Source organism: Emys orbicularis, chromosome 16 (genome assembly GCF_028017835.1).
Source record: "Emys orbicularis isolate rEmyOrb1 chromosome 16, rEmyOrb1.hap1, whole genome shotgun sequence".
Classification (NCBI taxonomy): Eukaryota; Metazoa; Chordata; order Testudines; family Emydidae; genus Emys; species Emys orbicularis.
Genome location: NC_088698.1, coordinates 33,305,464 through 33,329,835, shown reverse-complemented (window position 1 = coordinate 33,329,835; position 24,372 = coordinate 33,305,464). Strand labels below are relative to the sequence as shown.

The 24,372-nt window shown below is 46.3% G+C and overlaps 1 protein-coding gene across 2 annotated transcripts in view; it reads left to right on the top strand.

Moving 5' to 3' along the window:
* The window catches only part of CHEK2 (checkpoint kinase 2), a 48,772-nt gene that overhangs the window by 11,632 nt on the left and 12,768 nt on the right, over positions 1 to 24,372 (top strand). For both annotated transcript variants that reach the window (XM_065417811.1, XM_065417810.1), the window contains 6 exons: positions 1,344 to 1,491; positions 11,141 to 11,231; positions 19,860 to 19,968; positions 21,384 to 21,437; positions 22,740 to 22,801; positions 23,630 to 23,729. In XM_065417811.1, the coding sequence (XP_065273883.1) occupies positions 1,344 to 1,491; positions 11,141 to 11,231; positions 19,860 to 19,968; positions 21,384 to 21,437; positions 22,740 to 22,801; positions 23,630 to 23,729 (564 nt within the window). The remainder of the gene's footprint in view (positions 1 to 1,343; positions 1,492 to 11,140; positions 11,232 to 19,859; positions 19,969 to 21,383; positions 21,438 to 22,739; positions 22,802 to 23,629; positions 23,730 to 24,372) is intronic.

Here is a 24,372-nt window from a genome sequence, read left to right as displayed (position 1 = left end):
TTTTTTGTTTGGACGAATCTAGTTTTTGTCTACTTTTTGCACTTATTCATAACTATTATTAAAAACAACTCGACCTATTTTCTATGAACATTTGTTGCTATAGGTTGTAACATTTGGTGAACTTTCGCTTACTTTTTACTGTTGAACTTAAAGTAAAATTTTAGGCCCAATAATCACATCAGATATATAGCAGGTCCCTAACACTATCCCCACAGAACCTCTTTTACAACCCTTCCCCAAAGTGATTTTGACCCAAACAAATTCTGTTTTGTCTATAGTATAGCTTTGTATTTCTTTACAATTTACTGCTTTGTTGATGTACAACACCACCCCAGCACCTTTACCTTTATTCCTGTCTCTTCTAAACAGCACATACCCTTCAATAACTATATTCCAGTAATGAGTGCTATTCCACCATGTTTCTATGATCCCTATAATATCTTGTTTGACCTCCTGCACCAGTAGTTCCAGTTCCTCCATTTTATTGCCTAGACTCTTCATTTGTGTACAAGCATTTCAGTTGTTTCCCTCAGGCCTCCCCACTTATTAGTCATGACAGCCTTGGTGCCAGAAGATTAATATCCTAGGTACTTGACTGGAGATCATCTGTTGAGAAGAGTCGTCCTTCCCTAGTTGCCTCCTAATGATTCATCATCCCCAAACCTGCCTTGTAGCTCCAATCTTTGAGCCCTCAGTTGATCTTCATTATGTTGTCATGCCATCACCCTCCTTCTCTAGGGATGAGAAGTATTTCACAGAAAATCATCTGAGCTTCCACGTCTGTAAATGTCTTAGCCAGTTGAGTGTAGTCGTCCTTGATCCATTCCAATGGGAATCTAGCAGTGTCATTCATCCTTACATGCAGAACAGTCACTGGATTTTTTCCTGCTTCCAACAGGTCCTCTCCAGTCTCACATCCACTCTTGTATCCTTGCTCCTGCCAGACAGCACACTCTTCTGTTCTCTAGATCTGGTCTGGTAACAGGCCTGTCAGTTCTTCTGAGTATGGAGTCCCCAATCATGTAGACCATCCTGGTGTAGATATGAATTTGTTTTATGTTCTCTCTTGCAGTCCCATGTACATCATCCTCACTTTTCCTTAGGCTCCAGTCCCTGGCTGTCTCCATCATCTCCTTCTCTCTTCTGCAGGGATTGGCTTCCTTTCTTTTCTTCTTCACCACCAGTTAACAGAGTGTTGCCAAACACATTCTTTAAAACCATTTTCATGATGTATTATTTCCTTAATTAAAGGAAGATAAATAAATTGTTATAAACTCTGATATGGTTCATTACAGCCTCATGATAAAAGCCATTTTTCAGTATTGTTACCTTTTTTTCTTTAGGAAATGGGACCAAAAAACTCCTATGTTGCCTATATTGAGGACCACAGTGCAAATGGGACTTTTGTAAATAAAGAGCTCATTGGGAAAGGGAAAAGGCTCCCATTGACTCACAATTCTGAAATTGCACTGTCTGTACAGACTAACAAAGGTAAAATAAAGTACAAAGACGAATTGATTTTGAATAGCATCTTTCTTAAAATTGTGCTCCTTCTAAATGCTTTAGAGAGAAAATAATAGATGGAAACCGTGGATAAAGGTAATATTTTTTATTTGCCCACTATTTTTTGTACACAAAATCTTGAAGATTGTTATATCCACCTGAAATTAGTAAATTTTAAAAAGTGAGTTAAAAGTATTTGCCGGTACTACATCTGATCTGGAGACCCACCACCAAAGTTTGTGCTTTTAAAATCACATATTTTTAAAAATGCTTTTCTCGCACAGTTGTTAAACAGGGAAAACTGATTTACTATACAGGGGAAGTTGTGAATATGACTGTGCATATGGCATTATCTTATGTACAAAGGAAACAAACTGAAAAATTAGAGAGAGGATTTTTTTTGTAGTGGTACAATGAATGCATGATTCTCACTCTTGGGTTTTAGATCTGTAGCATAAGACTGACGGGTCTCTCCTTGTATTTTTACTCTTGAGTACAGAGGTAATAGATTATGAAGACGTGTTGGGATTTGTCATGCTGGAGAATTGTGAAACAGATGATATTGAAGATGTTACTATTACGGAAGTTCTCTTTCAATAATGAGATCACCTTGTTAATCAAAAGTATTCTTTCAAGTGTTTGCATATGTCCATTTTACTGTAGGTGTGTGTGCGCCCCATGTACAGGTGTTGGTGATATTTTTTTCCTCAGTAGTACCTGTTGGGATGGCTGGTGTGCCCTCTGTCGCCACACACCACTGCATGGTGGTATAAAAGGGTGGAACCACCATGACTTCCCATCCAGTTCCTTACCGCCACTGATGGTGATTCAGACTTGTTAACTCAAGTGCTTTCCTCATTCCTTTTCTGTATATAGATCCTGTTTACTAATTTGTCAGTTATAGTTAGTGTTGGACAATTGTTAGTACTAGGTTGCTGCATTTGGTCTCTCTTGACACTTTCTATCTTTTGGTACAGCTACCGGAATAATGCCGTGTTCACCAGGTTTTAAGTCCTGCTGGACCTCTGTGAAACCCATGCCAGTCAGTGACCCACACCTGACCTGTTAGAAATGTTTGGGGGAATCCCATGTTAGTGACAATGTCACATCTGCAAAGGGTTCAAGCTCTGCTTGAAAAAAGATAGTGTGACGAGGCTTAAGTGCTTGCTCGTGGATGCAGCACTTTGACCCCTATCAGAGTCGTCACAGGGGTGAGTGCCCCATGTACGTTTACTTCAGTACGGAGCTCTTTGCTGGAGATGTCTGTGGCTCATTGGGATTGTTCCCGAGTACCAAAGAAAAGGCTTAGGCATTCCTCTGGTTCGGTGCCTCGCTTGCCTGTGTCGGTACCCTGACGGAACCAGAGACCAGAAGAAGCGTTTGGGGGATAAATCCCCTCCAGAATGCTTAATGCTTCCCAAGAGGGGATTGCTGCCTTTGAAGCCTGTGCCAGACATTTCCCCTGAAAGACATTTATGGCACCAACAGAAGGTGCCGATCGCAGCAACCCTGGAGGCGTATGCAGCTGCAAGAGACTTGCTTAGCTTCTTGGTACTGCCTGTGGTTCATACCTTGCCTCATTGAGATAGTGTGGTGCTGCTACCCAAGCCTCCACAGAAATCCGTGTTGTCTAGAGGAAAGCCTCCCATGATTTCCCTGGTACTGCTGTCCTCGGGCTCGGACTACGTCTTACCAGTCCATTCTGGATTTCCACCTCCGTTGTCGGAAGCATCTGACTCTTTTCCTTGGACTCAGAAGTGAGGTCCTCTGTATCCCGCCCAGGATGGGGAACATACCTCCCCATCAGAGTCGTTGGGACCATGGGCCATGCACTGGGATCCTTCTAAGGGTCAATGGCCCAGGCAAGGATGGGTCTTGGGCCCGTATCGATGGTCATGCTGGATACATTCTGGTGTCCCCACAGCTAGAACTTTCCTTGAAGCATCTTGCTCACTGACATGGAGAGTGCACCAGAGGCATTGGTACCGAGAGCACCATTCCCTGGTACTGAGCAGCCAGAAGCCACTCAGGCACCCCCCTGCCACTAGTCACAGACTAACCACCACCTCAGATGTCTGTTTCATCCTTGTCACCTGATGAGGTGGTTAAGTGACCCCGCCAGAGGACCACATTGCTCATCAAGATCTTTTTAAAATAGCGGCTTCTGTACTTGACATTCAGGCAGAAGACGTGCATGAAAGCTCTCACAAGTTGTTGGACATCCTGGTATCAGCGACAGCACCATGGTGCAGCCATGAAACCATCATGGAGCCAGTCAAGGCCCTTAGGCAAGCCCCCTCCTCCTGGGACCTCACAGCAAAACGAGCTGAGAGGAGGTGCTTTGTCTCCTGTAAGGGGTATGACCATTTTTATTCTCATCCCCACTCTGTGTTCTCTTGTGGCAGCTGCCAATGAGCGGGATAGAAAGGGACAAAAAGCTTCTGTGCCAGAAAGCAAAGCCTCAAAGAAACTGGATCTGTTTGGTCACAAATTTTATTCCTTAGGAAGCAAAAAGAAAGCAGTATCACCCACAATAGTTATACAGAGAGCAGGGGTTTGCTCCCCAATCCCAAGATCCACTAAGGAAAAAGGACAGAAGTTATAAGAGACGCCCTCCACCGCTCTCCTCTTCATCATCAGTGGGCTTATCCCATCCAGCTGCCTCATACAAACAGTCATGTGGATGGGTTTGTCAAGGACAGTGTACCTGTCACCATAGTCCCATCTGTTCCCCATTGTTTGTTACTAATTGCTTATCCCACCTCCTAAGTGCTTGGGCTCACATAAGTAAGACCTACCAGTCTGAAAGCATGGTGGAACTGCGGTATGCCATCCAGTTCAGTTCTACTCCCCTACCCACCCTCTTCCCTGTCCCTCTTCAGGGACCACTCTCATGAGATTGCCCTTCAACAGGGTGTCCAATCTCTTCTTCCTCTATGGCCCCTGCCTGAAGTACTGTTGAACCTCAAAGGTAAGGGTTTCTATTCCTGCTACTTCCTGATCCACTAGACAAAAAGGGTCTCAGCCTATTTTAGACCTAAGAGAGTTGAACAAATTCCTGAAGAAAATAAAATTCCACATGATTACCCTATCTTAAATTATTCCTTCCCTGGAGCGGGTGGACTGGTACACTGCCTTCAACTTATTTAAAGGATGTTTATTTCCATGTCGCAATATGCCACGACCATGAGAATTATCTCAGATTCATGGGGAATGGCTGCTATTATCAGTTCACAGTGCTTCCATTCAGTCTGTCAGCTGCTCCTCGAATGTTCACAAAGTGCCTGGCAGTCATAGCAGCTCACCTATGAAAATTAGGTGTCCATGTGTACCCATGGTTGGACGACTGGTTGATCAGAGGTCAGTCTGAGGCTAAAGTCCTTTCCAGCATACCAACTGTCCTGTCCGTGTTCGACGCACTGGGGCTCCTAGTAAATTGAGACAAATCAGTCCTAAAACTGGAAAAGACAATAAAATTCATCGGAGCAGTCTTAGGGCCCCGTCTACCCTGGCAAGTTTCTGCACTGTAACTCCTGGGGTGTACACACTGCAAAGCCACTTAGTGTGCAGAAACTGCGCAGTTGTAGCGCTCTAAAAAAACCACCCCAACGAGAGGCGTAGAGCTTTCTGTGCCGGGCTACAGCGCTGCGGTGCCAGTGTAGATACCCTGGTCGATTACAGTGCTGCGATTGGCCTCTGGGAGGTGTCCCACAATGCCTGGTCTCACCTCTCTGGCCATCGGTTTGAACTCTACTGCCCTGCCCTCAGGTGACCAACCGTCATCCCCACCCCGTACATTTCTTTGCAAATTTGAAAGTCCCCTTCCTGTTTGCTCAGTGATGCGTGCAGTGGTCTCAGCGCATCTTTCCAGGTGAACATGCCTGCTCCACACACCAGGCGATCCCCCGCTGGGAGAGGAGGCTGTGCAGTCCCAGCTGCGCTCCAGCCCTAGGAATTATGACACCTCCGGACAGGTTTCACGATGCATGATAGAAAAGGGCCATGACCGGGACACATTGCAGTGCAGGGTCAAAGTGAAGGAGCTGCGGAACACCTACCACAAGGCGCTGGAGGCAAACCGCCGCTCCGGTGCTGCACCAACGAGCTGCCGGTTCTACAAAGAGTTGGACGTGATACTCGGTGGCAATCCCACCTCCATTGCGAAGGCCCCTGTGGATACTTCGTTGGCTCATGTGCCAGTCGAGAGTGGTCCGAGCCAGGAGGAGGAAATCTTGGACGAAGAGGGGGAGGAGGACCCAGAGGCAGAGGATGGCTCGGAGGCCAGAGATGCATTCAGCCAGGAGCTCTTTTCTACCCCGGAGGAGGCTAGCCAGTCTCAGCAGTCGGATCTTGGCGAAGTGCAAACAGGAGAGGAGGCCCCTGGTAAGTGGATCTGATTTTGGGAATTGCTAAAGTGATTTGTTGTGGGCAGGAGGGTTGCAGAAAGCAGGCTTGTTTCCCACCGCATGCCTATTCTGAGTGGCGGAACAGGCTGTTGATAGACTCCCTCACTTCACGGGAGTCTCCCTCAGAGATTTCCAGGAAACTCTCATGGAGATACTGGGCAATCCGCTGCCGCAGGTTCCTCAGCAGAGCTGCTTTGTTTCTTGCCCCATTAACGGTAACTTTCCCGCACCACTGTGCCATGGCGGGGAGGGAGCGGGGGAGGGAACTATTGCTGCACACAGGTGAGCCGCATAGGGCGGAAGCCGCAGGCTTGGAGAAGACCCTCCCTTGAGTCCCTGCTCACCCTCAGCAGCGAGATATCTTCCATAATGAACACAGCCTGTGGAAAGTGTGGGAACAGGAATGATTATCAAGCCCCCCCTAAAGTGCTGGCTCCCCCCAAGAGCAACGTGCCCAGTGTACAGCAGGGTCCAGGAAGAGTGATTCACCCTGGCCCTGTGGCTACTCACCATTTTGGGGGTCTTGTGGCTCATGTGTGCTTGCCAGGGGTCAGCTAGTTAGTGCCAGGTGTGAGAGTACTGGCTGTGTTTTAAAGCACTGAATCAGTGTTGTCTGTTGTAAACAATACTGCTTCTGTAAAATGTTGCATTTAAACTTCACAGAGATGACCTTGGGAGGCCAGCGTCCCTTATCGGCGGCAGAACGGCTGTGCAGAATTAGAAAGCGGTCATGAAGAACTAAGGAGGACTTTCTCCGTGAGGTTATGATGCACTCCGCCGCTGAGAAACAGGAATTGAAGGAGTGGCGGGACAGTGAGAAGAGGGACCAAAAAGAGAATGCGGCACACCAGAAAGAAGCCATGGAGCGGTTCTTAGATGTTATGGAGCGCCAAGTGGACATGCTCCAGATGATACTAGCTCTTCAAACCGAGCAGCTCCGCGCCCACCCTCCCCTGCAGCCGCTGTCACAAAACTCTTTCCCATGTGCCCTCTCCCACCCCACACCTCTCTCTCGCTCTCTCTCTGTTATCAACCTCCTGGCTCCACTCTCTACCCGCAGCATTCCACTCCTCCCTCCTCACAGTCCAGCAGTGTGGCCTCCCACTACCCACTGCACTCAACACCCAGCCCTCTGCAGTTTGGCCCTGCTGAAGTACAGCACCCGCTGCATTGTACTCCAAAGGAAAATGTTGGATATGATCCCTGGACATATGCAAATCTGTAGCCGTCCCAGGATCTCTCCTCCTCTGGAGATCTTCCCTTCCCCCGTCCCCCTCCCTGCCTGATGAATTTTTGTTGTTTGACTCTCTCCTCCGGTTGTTGTCTTTTAATAAAATAATTGTGTTGGTTTGAAAGCAATCTTTATTGTATTAAGTGAAAGCAAAAAGAGCACTGCAAAGCAACATACAATTACGTTAAACCCCCTTATTGCATCATGTGCACCAGTCACCTGCTAGTATTACAAGCACTGCAGTCCCGAGCATAGCAGCAAATATTAGTGGCTTTCAGCTTCAAATTGCTGCCTCAAGGCATCCCTGATCCTTATGGCCCCTCTAATAGCCCTGGTCTCTGACTGTTCAAACTCAGCCAGGCACTGAGCCTCTGCGGTCCAGCGCTGTATGGAGCGTATAGCACGCGGCTATAAGCATAGGAATATTGTCATCGGCCATGTCCAGCTTTCCCATACAGGCATCGCCAGCGGGCTTTTAAATGGCCAAATGCACACTCAACAGTCATTCTGCACTTGCTCAGCTTGTTGAACTGCTCCTTGCTGCTGTCAAGTTGCCCCGTGTATGGCTTCATAAGCCACGGCATTAAGGGGTAGGTGCGGTCTCCCAGGATCACAATGGGCATTTCGACTTCCGCTACAGTGATCTTCTGGTCCGGGAAGAATGTCCCTGCTTGCAGCTTCTTGAACAAGCCATTGTTGCAAAAGATGCGTGCTTCATGCACCTTTCCGGACCAGCCTCTGTTAATGTCCGTGAAACTTCCGGACTTAGTGCTATATCTGAGAGCATACACTGTCACAGCAGTACACCACTGCCTCAGTCTTCTCGGTCAGATGGCACCATGTACCTAGGTAGTTCAGCATGCCAGATTACACCTCAAAAAGGTGCAGGCATGGCTAGCATCAGTGCCATTCCCCAAGTTGCCACCATTTAGAGAAAGTGGTTTGAATGCCAACATTAGTTTTGTCATCTCTAGATTGGTGGATGGACCCTCTAAAAGTTTGCGTGTGGGGGGGTTCCCTTTCTTCCCCCACTACCAACTTTCACTCTAGTCACAGACGTGTCTCCTCTGGGTTGGGGAGCTCATATGGGGTCCCTTCAGGACCTCAAGGTCTTTGATCATTTCAAGATCTAGAGACTCTCAAACATCAGGGTATTAAGAGTGGTACATCTAGCCTGCATGGCCTCCCCACCCCACATAGTGGGGAAAAAATTTGTTAATTCTGACAGTTTGACAGTCATGTTTATATAAACAGAGGGGCAGGAAGCAGTTTGCTTCTGAGACTTCTGTATAGATAACTTAGTTCATTTCAGAGCTGCTTACCTTCCAGGGAAACAGATTATGTTAGCAGATTAGCTGAGCAGATCCTTCTGCAATCAGCATCAGTGGTCACTACATCCATATGTGGTCAGGTCCATCTTCCAACTCTGGGGGACTCCCAAGTGGACAGGAAATGTCAGCAGCTCTGTTCCCAAGGGAGACTCAGCCAAGGCTCGCTGACAGATGCCTTTCTTCTGTCCTGGAAGAAGTCTCTCCTGTATGCTTTCCCTCTGATTCCTTTCCTTCCCAGAGACTTATTAAAGTGAAACAAGACCATGCTCACCTCATCCTTATAGCACCAGCGTTTCCTCATTAATACTGGTATTTGACCCTGATATCCTCGTTGGTCAAACTGCCCATTGGATCCATTTGTAATTTCCCGGGACTGCTTCATCCCAACCTCTGAGCTCTCCACCCGGCAGCATGGATGCTTTTATGGCTGACACCCTTTGAAAAGTCCTTCTCAAAGGATATTCAGAAAGTGCTTTTGAATAGCATAAAACCCTCAACTAAGAGCACTTACCTGGTGAAGTGGAAGCGCTTCTCCACCTGGTCTTGTGTGAAAGGTGTATTTCCCTAGTGGACATCCTTGGGCCTCATGCTGGACTGTCTGTTGGATCTAAAACAGAGTTTGCTATTAGCTCAATGAGGATGTATCTAGTGGCTATTTCAGCCCTCAATGTCTTGGTGGATGATGGATCCCTTCTTTCACACACCATCATCACCCAGTTCTTAAAGTGCTTGGTCAGATTATACCTCCCCATTCAAGACCCCATCCACCCTTGGGATCTGAACTTAATTCTAGCAAAATGGATTGATAACCTCGCTTTGAGCCCCTGGCAACTTGCTCCCTCTTTCACCTTTCCATGAAGGTAGCATTTCTCGTGGCAATTAACTCAGCCAGAAGGGTGGGAGAGTTGAGCGCTCAGGTGTCAGAGCCCCCCTACAGTTTTCCATAAGGATAAAATTTATCTCCGTCCTCATCCAAAACTTCTCACAAAAGTAGTCTCTAATTTTCATGTTAACCAAGCAATCTGCTTGCCCATGTTCCTTCCAAAACCCCATGCACTTAGGGATGAGGAAAAGCTTCACTCCTTGGATGTGAGAAGGGCTTTAGCTTTCTGACTGGACTAAATCTTTTAGATCCTGTTGTTGGAGCAGCAGTGATCTGTATGCTCTGTATAACCTGTATGTTCAAAAGGTCTGTTACACCTTCCCCCCCCCCCCCCCCTTTTGTCTCCTCTCCCTCTTTGAATGCCTGTGAAGTGGCTTTCCCCCTCCCTCCTGGAATGCTTGTGGGATGAATGGGCTGTTTGAACAGCTGGAAGATCAGAAGAGCTCCCAAGTAGACAAGGTGTCTGGGACTCTAATTAGGCAGCGCTCGCACACCAAATGCATGGACACTGGCCGAGATGAAGTGTGACCAACCAGACGCGGCCAAGTCCTCTCTAGTCGCAGGCCATGAGGAGCAGGTCCTTAAAAGGGGAAGGGGCCATGTGCTCAGCAGTGCACTCACGAGCTTGTACCTCCCGTGAAGGCCCTTCGCCCGGACCGCCTGGCCAGTGGTTTGCTGCGTTGCATTCCATCGTGCCTTGGGAAGACTTACCTTCATCGCACCGTCCATCGCTGTGCTGTGGCACGCTTACCTTGAAGAACCCTGACATCTCCAGTGCCGTGCCTGTCCTGGGAGTGTGAGTATGCAAGTGTAAGTGTGAGTGTGACACCCCCCCCGCGCCTTCTTTTGAGCTTAGCTATCAGTATAATAAACGTGCTGCTTTCTGCCAAACTCTGATGGGTCATTAGTCCTCCCTAAGCTTACTAGCTGGCCCAATTTCAGGTAACATCCTCTATGCAGTGGTTTGTAGCAGTTGCAAACAGAGCTAAGGGCTAACCAGTTTCCTCTCAGAAAATCTCATCTTGGATCTCATGTATTTGTTTATGCTACCCACTGGCTAATACAATCCCTCCATCTAGAGTATTGGCGCCTTCTACCAGAGCGCAGGCACCTTCTGTAGCTTTCTTGATGCAAGTGCAGATTGTAGACGTTTGTAAAGCAGCGGGGTCTTCAGTCCACACTTTTACTTCTCATTATGCCATTTCCTGTCAGTCCAGAGACGATGCCAGTTTCGGATGAATGGTCTTACACTCTCTGTTTAGGTAGACTCTGAACCCACCTCCATGTGTGTTTGCTTGTGTTACCTACAGTGGAATGGATGTCTGCAATCACTCAACGAAAAAAATATTACCTACTGTTGTGTCACTGTTGTTCTTTGAGATGGGTTGCACATGTCCATTCCACATTGGAGTCTGTCCGGTATGAAGGAACTGAGAGGGATTGGGATGGCTCTGCCCTTTTATACCAGCATGCAGTAGCGTGTGGCAACAGAGGGCACTCCAGCAACTCTGACTGGTGCCACTGAGGGACAAAAATCTCCAACATCTGTGCATGGGGCATGCATGCATCTACGGTGGAATGTACATGTGCAACACATCTTAAAGAACAACAGTTTCAAAAAGGTAGGTAACCGTTTTTTAATATAATTTTGTTTCAGTTATATGTTTATTTCTAACGTATAGCACTCTCTTAGTTGTTGAATATTAACATTTAGGAATAGTAGTTACTCCTTGTAACAAAGTCTTTGGAGTTAGTAACAAAAAATTATCTCCACTCATCTTCCCAGTGTTTGTATTTTCTGATCTTATGGTGGATGATCAGTCGGGGTATCCCAGAGAATTGAGAGAGAAATATATTATGTCAAAGACTTTGGGAAGGTAAGCACCATACTTAGTAAAATATTTAGGACTTATTTTCCTTTAGTTTTGTGTGGATGATGTTTGAACTGTAACTAGTATTAACTATTTGCTATTATTTTAGTACTGTTTCAATAATACCATCCTAGGCACTATGGTAATACAAACAAAAACACGGTGCTTTTCAGACGAATGAAAAACGAAGGCCCAGGTTCTCTCATCCTACTCCAGCCACTTTTTGCCACTTAGGTGAAATCTGGCCTTAACTGGCCAGCTGAGAATTCTCTCGGCAGTTTTTACCTGGCATAAATCAGTGTAAGTTTCTCCTTTGTCAGCAGCCCCACCATAGCCTGGCAAAATGGGCAGGAGTTGGGTGGAGCACACCTGAATTATGTCAATTCACAACTTGTTTGTTTTCCATTAGAAGAGATCATAGCCAGTTAGAGCATCTTAGAGGCTATGCTAACTTAGATCAGTAGATCAATGCTGGTGCTTATGCAGCTGGATGCTAATACAATTATACAGGGGGTCAGACTATGTGATCACAATGGTCCCTCTGACTTTCTAATCAATTAATAATATACTGTGAGAATCAAGGAGGTGTAATTTGCTCCCTAATGCACTCAGCTCAGGTAGTGTCTCTGTGCAGGAGAGAATCTGGGTGTGGACTTGTGTCCCGCAGTGTTTACATTAAGATCAGTGTATGAGGGAAATGGGCAAACAGTGGCTTTATATGTGTGTGGGGAGAAACTGATGACAAGCTGCGGCAGTAAGATAATGTGGTAACTGAGGTGATTTTGATTTTTTTTTTTTTTTTTTTTTTAAATCTGTCCTTCACTGTAGTTTCCTTCTGCTTTACAGGGAGCACTTGTACATGCATATAAAGCTGTTAAAAGGAGGAGGTAGGATTTGAAGGCCTTGTTGAAGAAGTTTGTTTTGCACAGAGTATTGGAAAAATTTTAGCCTCAGTGATGGACAATAGTTTACTTTCTGTTGTGTTCTTCCTCATACGATTTTTTTGAGGTGTTAATAGGACAGATTAATTTTTCACTGCAAAGAATTCTTACTCCTTAATGCAAAGTCCTCTTTTCAGTTGCCTGTCTTGTAAGTGGTTAGTTACTGCCTATTTGAAATATGGTACCCCTGAAAGTAAGTTCCTAGAGCTGTCTGTAAAATAAGTCTTTCTATTCTGAATGTCCAAGGGTGAAATAGAAGGTATTATATTTCTTTGTTAATAGGTAGCTAACAGCACTGGCAGTAAATCTGAAATTTAGCAGATTTGTTCATTCATTCCCAATCTATATGGTTTTGACATCTCTTATTCCACTGCTGGGCCATCAAGTACGGGCTCCTTGGATTGCTGGGATTATAGCTGCCCATTTGCTGGTTTCAGCTCTGAATGATGAAAACAGTTAAAGCTGGAACTCTGAATTATGGCACACAGGTAGACCTATTTTCCTTAAAACAGCCGGGTTTGGGCCTTATGCTTCTAATTGACTTGGGTTTAAAACATACTTTTAATTGTGAAACTCAAATTTATGATTGAGTACTCACAGTTCTTCTTCGAGTGCTTGCTCATGTTGATTCCATTCTAGGTGTGTGCGTGCCCATGTGCGTGGTCGTCGGAGATTTTTGCCTTAGCGGTATCCAGAGGGCCAATTGTGGCACCTTCTGGAGTGCTGCACTCATGCGGCAGTATATCAGGCATTGCCAGTCCTACGCCTTCTCAGTTCCTTCTTACCACCCATGGTTAGTCGGAGTGCCTTTCTTGCTTAGCAAGAGCTAGTAGTTTTTTCTCCTACAAACTTCGTGCCTTAGGGCCTTTTGAAAATAGTTTATGTATAGTATTACTTAAGTAGTTGTTAAGTGTAGTTGTTAGTAGTAGTTACGGGCTGAAAAGAAGTATCTTCTTCTGGCCAAAGGGTCACAAGCAGGGTCACACCTCCTCGACTCCGAAGAACAAAGAGGCCAAAAAGCTCGATCTCTTTGGGAGAAACATTTATTCGACTACCAGCTTACAATTTCGGGTGGCGAATCATCAAGTACTGTTGGGCAGATATAATTTTAATCTCTGGGACGGCCTCAAAAAGTTCCAGGAATCGCTCCTGCAGGGTTTGGCCCAGGAGTTCGGCACTCTGGTGGAGGAGGGCACCGCAGCGGCCAAATGCTCCCTGCAAATGGACTGGGATGAGGCGGATTTGGCGACTCGAGTGGTCGTGTCGGCGGTGGTTATGCTGCGCAGCTCCTGGCTCCAAACAGCGGGCCTCTCCCAGGAGACGCAGACCTTGATTCAGGACTTTCCTTTTGAGAGGGTTGGTCTCTTCTCCGAGCAGATGGACGTCAGGCTGCACGGGTTGAAGGATACTAGAGCCACCATTTGCTCGTTGGGCATGCACACGCTGCAGTCTGCTTGCAAGCCCTTCTGGCTGCCCCTGCTGCCATCGTCGACGCCTTTCTTCCTCCTCCTCACTTGTATAACCTGGGCCCACCAAACACGTAGGGGGCCAAAAGCGCTCATTTTTAGAGCCCTGCAAATCCGCTTTATATCCGCAGATGCGGATATCTGTGGATCATTTCTGCGGGTAGCAGTGCGGATGCGGATACAAATTTTGTATCTGCGCAGGGCTCTGATGGTAAGAGCTGGGCGGACAGCTGTAAGGAATCGCGGCACGGATCCTCCACCTGCCCTGGGCAGGGACACTGGGCGGGGGGCTGCTTGGGTCCCCCACCCAAGGCAGGTGGAGTTGCCAGCGCGGCTCTCCTGGACCCGGCTCCAGCTGGGGAGGGAGGCGGCTTGGAGCCACAGCCTGTCCATGGTAAGAGCCAGGCGGGCGGCTGTGGGGAGCCACGGTGGACCCTCCACCAGCCCTGGGTGCGGGGCCTGAGCAGGCCCTGGGCAGCTCTACAGGTCTCTCCCTCCCCGCAGCCAGGCCAGCATGGAGCCCAGCCAGGGAGTCGTGGCGAACCCTCCACATGCCTGCAGTGTGTGGGGGGGATGGGGCTGAGAGCAGCCCCTGGCTGTGTAAGAACATAAGAAAGGCCGTACTGGGTCAGACCAAAGGTCCATCTAGCCCAGTATCTGTCTACCGACAGTGGCCAATGCCAGGTGCCCCAGAGGGAGTGAACCTAACAGGCAATGATCAAGTGATCTCTCTCCTGCCATCCATCTCCATCCTCTGACGAACAGAGGCTAGGGACACCATTCTTACCCATCCTGGCTAATAGCCATTTATGGACTTAGCCACCATGAATTTATCCAGTCCCCTTTTAAACATTGTTATAGTCCTAGCCTTCACAACCTCCTCAGGTAAGGAATTCCACAAGTTGACTGTGCGCTGCGTGAAGAAGAACTTCCTTTTATTTGTTTTAAACCTGCTGCCTATTAATTTCATTTGGTGACCCCTAGTTCTTGTATTATGGGAATAAGTAAATAACTTTTCCTTATCCACTTTCTCAACATCACTCATGATTTTATATACTTCTATCATGTCCCCCCTTAGTCTTCTCTTTTCCAAACTGAAGAGAGTCCTAGCCTCTTTAATCTTTCCTCATATGGGACCCTCTCTAAACCCTTAATCATTTTAGTTGCTCTTTTCTGAACCTTTTCTAGTGCTAGAATATCTTTTTTGAAGTGAGGAGACCATATCTGTACACAGTATTCGAGATGTGGGCGTACCATGGATTTATATAAGGGCAATAATATATTCTCAGTCTTATTCTCTATCCCCTTTTTAATGATTCCTAACATCCTGTTTGCTTTTTTGACCGCCTCTGCACACTGCGTGGACATCTTTAGAGAACTATCCACGATGACGCCAAGATCTTTTTCCTGACTCGTTTTAGCTAAATTAGCCCCCATCATGTTGTATGTATAGTTGGGATTATTTTTTCCAATGTGCATTACTTTACATTTATCCACATTAAATTTCATTTGCCATTTTGCTGCCCAATCACTTAGTTTTGTGACATCTTTTTGAAGTTCTTCACAATCTGTCATAGAATCATAGAATATCAGGGTTGGAAGAGACCTCAGGAGGTCATCTAGTCCAGCCCCCTGCTCAAAGCAGGACCAACACCAACTAAATCATCCCAGCCAAGACTTTGTCAAGCCGGGCCTTAAAAACCACCTCCCTAGGTAAAGCATTCAAGTGCTTCACCACCCTCCTAGTGAAATAGTTTTTCCTAATATCCAACCTAGACCTCCCCCATTGCAACTTGAGACTGTTACTCCTTGTTCTGTCATCTGCCACCACTGAGAACAGCCGAGCTCCATCCTCTTTGGAACCCCCCTTCAGGTAGTTGAAAGCAGCTATCAAACCACCCCCCCTTCTCTTCTGCAGACGAAATAAGCCCAGTTCCTTCAGCCTCTCCACAAAAGTTATGTGCCCCAACCCCCTGATCATTTTCGTTGCCCTCTGCTGGACTCTGTTCCCACAGCTGCCCACGCGGCTGTCCCCGACCGGGCTCTGGCGAAGATGCCTCGGAGCCACAGCCCAGCCCCCAGTGTAGAGCCCTGCAAATCCGCAGATATCCACAGATAATTTTTGTGGATCGCGGAACGGATGCCGGTACACATTTGTGTATCCATACAGGGCTCCACTCATTTTGAGGGTGCACTCAAGAGTGACGTCCCAGTCAGCTACCTTGATACTTCCCGTCTCTTCCTCGACCGTCTATGCCCCTACCGTTTGGCTTGATTAGGGTCTTGGATATAATATCTCGGGGCTATATCCTGCAATTCACAGCTGCCCCTCCCTCCCTGCCTCCTCTTCAGGGACCCTTTTCATGAGCAACTCCTCATTCAGGAGGTCAAAAAGCTCCTGTGCCTGGAGGCTGTGGATGAGGTTCCTTGGGACATTGAAGGAAGAGGATTCTACTCTCTCTACTTCCTAATCCCAAAGGCAAAAGGGGGCCTAAGACCCATCCTACACCTGCATAACCTCAACAAATCTCTCAAGAAGTTGAAGTTCTGCATGGTCTCCTTGGCCTCCACCATCCCCTCCTTGGATCCGGGAGACTGGTACACTACTCTCGACTTAAAGGACGCTTACTTTCATGTCTCCATATACCCAGGTCACAGGCGTTTCTTGTGTTTTATAGTGGCGAGGCACCATTTCCAGTTCACAGCGCTGCCCTTTGGCCTATCCTCGGCACCCAGTGTGTTCACGAAGTGCATGGCGCCAGTGGCAGCTTACCTGAGACGTCGAGGGGTCCAGATTTTCGACGACTGGCTCCTCAAAGGCAGGTCTCCAGATCAGGTGCAAAGGAGCCTTGATCTGGTTCGTTCTACCTGCCATGACCTGGGCTTGTTGATAAACACAGAAAAGTCCACATTAACACTAGTTCAAGGCATAGAGTTTATTGGAGCAGTTCTCGACTGCACTTGGGCCAGGGCCTTTCTCCCGGAAACACGTTTTCAGGCCATGTTGGACCTGATCTCCCACATAAGGAGCCATCCGCTCACCATGGCCCACGCCTGCCTGCAATTGATGGGCACATGGTCAGCCATGCTCGACTTCATCTACAGCCTCTGCAAGAGTGGCTGGTCTTGGTCTATATCCCCAGCAGGCACGCCCTGGACTGAGTGGTCATGGTGCTGAACCACGTCCTTTCATCCCTGAACTGGTGGCTGGATACCAAGTCGGTGCTGCAAGGAGTTCCCTTTGTGACCCCATCCCCGTCGCTTACCCTGGTTTCAGACGCATTGGATCTGGACTGGGGAGCCCACCACTGGTGGTTTCAACATGACGTAGCCCTTCACATCCATGTCAGGGAGCTCAGAGCGGTTCGCCTGGCCTGCCAGGCTTTCTTGTCCCACCTAAGAGGCAAGGTGATGCAGGTCCTGATGGACAATACCGCTGTGACGTATTACATGAACAGGCAGGGCGGTGCCAGGTCTTTGGCCCTGTGTCGGGAGGTGCTCAGCCTCTGGGACTTTTGTGTGTGGCATGCCATTCATCTAGTAGCCACCCACCTGCCTCGAACCAAGAACGTCTTGGCAAATCGCCTCAGCAGGACCTTCTCGTCTCGCCACGAATGGTCACTCCATCCGGAGGTGGTCAGCCTAATCTTCCACAGCGTGGGACTCCCCAGGTGGACCTGTTCACGTCCAGGCAGAACAGAAAATGCCACGTGTTCTGTTCTTGGCAGGGCAGGGACAAGGGCTCCCTGTCAGACACCTTTTTGATTCTGTAGTCGGGAGCCCTGATGTACTCCTTCCCACCGGTAACGTTGATCCACAAAGTACTGCTAAAGGTGAAGCAAGACAAAGCGAACACCATCCTCATAGCCCCAGTGTGGCCTCACCAACACTGGTGTGGCCTGCTGCGGAGTCTTTCAGCCGCCACCCCCGCTGCAGCTGTGTCTTCGGCTGGACCTGCTGTCCCAGGATCACGGCAATCTGCGGCATCCGAACCTGGTGGCACTGCACTTGACAGCTTGGCTACTGCGTGGCGAAGTCTGGACAAACAGGCATGCTCTGCTGGTGTATAACAGGTCCTGCTGGGCAGCAGAAAACCTTCCACCAGGGCTACCTACATGGTGAAGTGGAAGCGGTCTGTGTGTTGGGCCTCAGATAGGCACATTTAAGCTGAAGCGGCCCCACTGCAGGACATCCTAGACTATCTGCTGCACCTTAAGCTCCAGGGCCTGTTGCTCTCTTCGGTCAAGGGCCACCTAGTAGCCATTTTGGCGTTCCATCCTCCATTTCAAGGCAGGACGGTCTTTGCCCATTCTATGACGGCACGGTTCTTGAAAGGTCTGAAGCGTCTGTAGCCAAATGTCTGGGACCCCTTTGGGACCTGAATCTTGTACTGTCAATGCTCATGGGTCCCCCCTTCAAACCCTTGGTTTTCTGCTCCCTCCTGGAAGGTTTCTTTCTTGGTCACTATAACTTCAGCCCGCAGGGTGTCCAAGATCAGGGCACTCACCTCAGGGCTGCTGTATATGGTCTTCTACAAGGACAAGGTCCAGTTGTGCCCGCACTCAGCTTTCCTGCCCAAGGTTGTTTCACACTGGTCAAGACATTTACTTACTGGTCTTCTGTCCCAAGCCTCATGTGACGGATGTTGAATGCAGGCTGCATACCCTAGACGTCAGACGGGCGCTGGCCTTCTACATAGATAGAACGAAGCTGTTCCGTAAGTCAACACAGTTGTTTGTTGCTGTTGCAGACAGGATGAAGGGTTGCCCAGTGTCTGCCCAGAGAATATCGTCATGGATCACGGCTTGCATCCTCTACTGTTATGAGTTGGCAAAGGTGCTCATGCCAGCGATTGTGACGGCTCACTTGACTAGGGCGCAGGTGTAATTGGCAGCCTTCCTGTCACAGTTGCCGATCCAAGAAATCTGTTGGGCTGCTACCTGGTCATCCATCCACACATTCACAACTCATTATGCGCTTACCGAGCAAGCCCGGGGTGATGCTGGCTTTGGCAGAGCAGTGCTGAAAGCTGCAAGACCAGGAACTCCGAGCCCACCTTCATTGATACTGTTTGAGTCACCTAGAATGGAATCGACATGAGCAAGCACTCAAAGAAGAAAAAACGGTTACCTACTTTTCGTAACTGTTGTTCTTTGAGATGTGTTGCTCATGTCCATTTACCTGCCCCTCTGTCGGAGTTGTCGGCAATAAGGAACTGAAAGGGCGTAGGGCCAGCAGCGCCTGTTATACTAATGCATGAGTGCAGCACTCCAGAGAGTGCCACGGCCGGCTCTACGGAAACCGCTAAGGCAAAAATCTCCAACGACCGCACGCGTGGGCGCGCACACACCTAGAATGGAATGGACATGAGCAACAAATCTCGAAGAACAACAGTTACGAAAGGTAGGTAACCGTTTTTTAGGAACAGAAAATCAGGTTTGAAATAGTTTGCTAGCAGTCGTGTTATTTTCTGAATCAGTATCCCTCCTCTACCCCATGGTTGCAAGCAGGGGGAAGAATTGAAGGTCAGAGTATAACCCCTTGTGGGACATCACTATTTGGGTCCTCAAGCAAAAAAGAGAGAAATGGTGACCTGATATTTTTAATGTAAAATGTCTTTAAAGTGGAATTTTTCCCAAAAAGTCTTTGTGGATCATAAAAGAGCAGCAAAGTGAAAACAGAAGTCTGAGTGGATTTGTACGGATTTCCTCCTATAATCTCATAATCAAAAATATTTTTTTTTGCTATATGTGTTGCTCAGAGTTGTGCAACCTTGTGATGCAGGACTTCATGTATTATAATGTCCTTTTGTCACTGGGCTGTATTAATGGGGCCTGGGTGGACTTTGTGAGCTTAAGTCAAAACCGTAGGGATACGTTTTGAGAGTTTGTTATTGTGTTTTTAGCCATTTGTGCAGCTGAAATGCCAACAGTGCTTGTCCTCGGTATTCTCTTAATAGCTTTCAGTTTGGAGTTTTGGTTGTAATTTGATTTCTGTATTAGAACATTGATGGCTACCAGCATCTATCCTGATCTAATGTGCCTACTACTGATGTGTCTAAATACTGCACACCCAGTCTGCTGCATTCAAAGGGTTAGAAGACAGCAGCATTCTAATCACGTGTAATATCAAGTACCAAATGCCTTCTGTGTTTGATCTATTTTTATTTGTCACCCACATATTGAACAGTGTTTGCAAGCTTTAACATAACTAAATTTTTATATTAGTGGTGCCTGTGGAGAGGTTAAATTGGCATTTGAGAGGACCACGTGTAACAAAGTTGCTGTAAAGATAATCAATAAACGGAGATTTATAACAAGCGCTGTGAGAGACACAGTAAGTATCTATTTTCTGACCATCTTGCAGTGGTTCTGAAGTATTTGGTACTCCTTTGTGAACATTATAAATGTTTATCGCTATAATTTAAAGTTTTCTGGATTCAGATGCATTTTTGTAATGTGTGAAGCTTTGTGTATATTTAAAAAAATAAATCAAACCACACTATTTGTAAGAAATTAAGTGTATTAAACAATTAAGATTAATTAATAGTCTAGTCCAAATGGTCTTGGTGTTTAATATGGCTAGATGCAGACTCCTTTTGTTACCTCTCCCCTGAGATGGAAGGATCCTTCACCTCTTGTTGGGACAGACTAAAGTGAGTTTTTCCAGAGACAGCCTGAGATCCAAAAGTATTTTAAATCAAAGCTTATTTAGACAGTCGAGAAAAGCTCCAGTTAACTCCACGATAAATGTTCTAAGAAATATGCACAGGTCTAAGGCTCTCTCGCTCTGGTAGGCCCAAATCCTGAAAGCATCAGAAGAGGGGGATTTAAAAAAAATAAAAAATCCCACTTTCAGAGTTCTATGCCTGCAGGTCCTTCCAGGCTAATTATTTCATCCCTCTCTCCCTGACACAGTGCATCTCAGACCAGCCACAGCTGTCAGTTTCCTTCCTGGCTTTGTTGATGTTGCCAGGTGCTTATTATCTTACTAGCCAAGAAGATACCCTATGTATTTGCATCTTGACAATAAGATTTGTAAAGCTATGCTATTCTGGAAACATTTCTCCGGTACAAGAATAGCCAGTTAGCTACCACGTTTACTGAAACATCATCTCCCTTCCCTCTCTGTCCCTCATCCTACCACAGTTGCTTGTCTGATTTTAATCTCTTCCTATAGCACTTGAAAGGCTCCTTTGATTATGTTGCATTTATAGTTACTTTTTTCTTTGTATAAACCTTGGTCATTTACTTGTTAAGGGCTCCTTGTTTATGGGGTACATACAAAAAAGAAATCAGAGGACTACATCTCCCATGATGTACCAAGAGGTGAGACCGTGTTGCATTGTGAAAGATGTAGTCTAATCAGGGAGCCCAGCCATGCAGGAGAATGGGAGCCTGAGGCACCCGAACTATAACTCCCATGAGGTACTGTGGCAGCATTTCAGAATAAATTTATTTTAATTTTGGGCCAAAATATTAGATTTTGTGTTTTGTTTTTTTCGTCAAATACATCAAAATTTCCCATGGAAGATTTTAATTTAAGGAATTCTTTTTCTGTTTTTGTTGAAATTTTCAGCAGGAGATTTTTTTTTTTTCTGATGAGCTCTGCTATTTACATTGTAGCCACCTTTAAGTTGTTAGGATGGAGCAAATGTATGTTGTGTTTTCATAGGTACATTGCTGCAAAAGTCCCTGTATAAACAGTATTACTGCTTGCTCTGTCTGACACTTCAGTTCTCTTTTAAATAGGATCCAGCTTTTAATGTTAATACAGAAATTGAGATTTTGAAGAAAATAAATCATGTGAGTATAGTCTTAAAATCTGATTTATCTTTTAATGTATATTCTGATTTTCTTGCTTGCTCTCCTTCTTTTGGGGTTACTGTAGTCTGGTATCTAATACTCCAGTTACAGTTAGGAGGAACAGCTTCTTAATTTTAATTTTGTCTTTTCCTGATTGGGTAGCAATGGCCACTTATTATGACTATTGTAGATAAGGTTACAAAACACTTTCTGTTCTACCCCATATCTTTACATGCTTGTTGTAACTTTTCCACAACTTGCATCTTTGAAATTGAAATTTGGATTGAAATTTTCTTTACTTGGTCTCTGCTCGAACCAGTGCATCAGAAAATAAGACTGTCCTTGATGCATCTTTCTGTGAATATTGCGAGATGGCCAAGCTTGCTGACCTAGCTTTGGCCTAGACCAAATCTCCCCAGAACCACATGGTTGAAACTGCTTCTGGACAGAGACCCTAATCTAGGGTAGTTCATTATTATTTTTTTGTGTCAAGGTATAGTCAAGGTCCAGACTCCAGAGGAAATAATACAAACAAAAAAAAATTCATAAGTAAATAAAAACATTTCATGGTCTATTAAAAAATGTCTGATGGTCCAGATTAGGCCCGTGGTGCACCTATTGACTACCCTTGTCTAGTCAATCAGAACTTCCAGTGTGGGAATCTTCAGATCTGAGTTAATTCGATAACATGTTTGAAACTTTCCATTGACTTAAATAATAAACCCCACAAAAGTAGTACACTTCCAAATATCTTAGACACGCCATCAATTTGAAATTGACTAAATTTAATAGGAAAAAAATTAAGCCTTATACCTGCTCCTGAATTCCTTTGGCAATTTTAGTGGTTTTACTAAATTTTACCCTTTTTTCTGTTTTTTTAAAAAAAATTCTCTCTCCCTTTTGCTGTATGTAAACCCCCCACAAAAGGGGAAGTCAAGTACAGTGGAATAGTATAATTGATTAGACAGAATGCATTGGCAGAGCTGTGTGGGAGCTCATCATAAAAATAAAAAGGGGGTTTCAGATTGTGATTGAGGTTAATCAAGAGAAATGTTTTTGGGGAAAACTTCCATGGCACATGTCTGCAGTAAGCAGACAACCTGTCACATTAGTCTCACTACGATTAATATAAAATTCACTTGCATTTTTTTAAAAAGAGAAACCTATATCAGCAAGGTGTCCTGCCGTGTATACCTTGGATTGCACACCATTCTGAAATTATTTTTTGGGTAATATTTTCTTGTAATATTAGTTTTCATAAAATGATTGTGTCATTTTGTTGTTTCCTTCCTCTTTTGCTAGCCCTGCTTAATCAAGATAAAAAACTTCTTTGATGCAGAAGATTATTACATTGTTTTGGAATTGTAAGTAATTTGTATTCAATTTGTTCCAGAGTAAATGTTTTACTACCATAAATAAAATAATATAACGTGAACCTGACTTTATGATGATCTCAGGTGCTATCCAAAACCTTGGTAAAAGTGGGGGTTAGGATAGACAGGAAAGTCATTCTTTTGGAGCTGCAGAGACACTCCACTCCTGCAGGATTCTCTATCCTGTCATCCTGATCAACTGCAGCTGCTGTGGTGGATCACATAAGTAGAGAGAGTCTCAAAAAGAGCACAGGCCTGGATCATTGAGAGCTTTACTGTTCGAGATCTGCTCCTTAACCTGGATCTGGAACTTGTTGGGGAGCCAGAGAAGGGTAAGTGGGTGACCAGATGATGAGCCAGTTGCAGCTTCTGCATGGCCTTCACTGTCAGTCCCAGGTAGTACAGTCTGAAGATGATGAGAGCATGGATTGTTGTATCTACAGGTTTGCGTGATAAGAAGGGTGAAGTCTCCTGGCTACCCAAAGAGGATAGAAGGTGTTCCAAGGCTTTTTGCTACATTAACAAGCAATGGCCAGGTGGTGAACTTCCTTGGAATAGTGCTTCTGCTTTCCTGTTAACATCACCTCCATCTTCCCTGGGTTTAGTGTCAGCCAGCTCAAGACCAATTTATTTTTACTTTGCAGGTCACGTTTAAGAATTTATAAACATGTGCCCAATGGATGCATTTCAGAAAATGAATATACTTTACTTTTCATTGGGGTCTTTTTGTTTAGAGAAGCTTTTCAGTCTCAGGCTTTCCCAGTGAGGTCTAACTTCTGAAACCAGTATATTGAATCTCTTTCTGTACTTCTGTTTCAGGATGGAAGGAGGAGAGTTATATGACAGAGTGTCGAGATCAACCAAGATGAAAGAAGCTACCTGCAAGCTCTATTTTTATCAGATGCTGTTGGCTGTAAAGGTAAATAGTCCTGAATTTGTATAAAGAAAAATATGGTTTTCTTCTGACTGTGCAATCAGTGTAACTTCTTTACTTCTATAATTTGTGCTTGCATGTGTTTTTTACAGCAGTAAGTGAACTCTTCTCCTTATTCATAGAAGAGATTTAGGCCAGTGTTCCTTTAGTTATTATGCTAACCAACCTGGAAAGGTTCCACTCTCTTCCACGGGGTGGGCAAACTACGGCCTGCGGGCCGCAAGCCATTTTAATCTGGCCATCGAGTTCCCAATGGGGAGTGGGGTCTGAGGCTTGCCCTGCTCCGGCGCTCCAGCCGACGAGCAGGGTCGGGGACCGCTCCACGCGGCTCCTGGAAGCAGCGGGATGGCCCCCCTCAGGCTCCTATGCGTACGGTTAGCCAGGGGGCTCGGCTCTGCACACTGCCTCTGCTCCAAGCGCCATCAGATCCACCCTCAGAAACCTCCCCCAGCTGCAGGAAGCTCAGCATCCTCTCCTGCTTCCTGCCCCCTTTGCTCCTCAGTTGCGGAGGGGAGGGGTCACTGTACAGGGAGCTGCTCCCCCATCCACCCAACCCCTGTGCATCTGGACCTCCAATACCCAGACACCCCCACCAAGCCTCACCCTGTACACCCAGAAACCCCCCTAG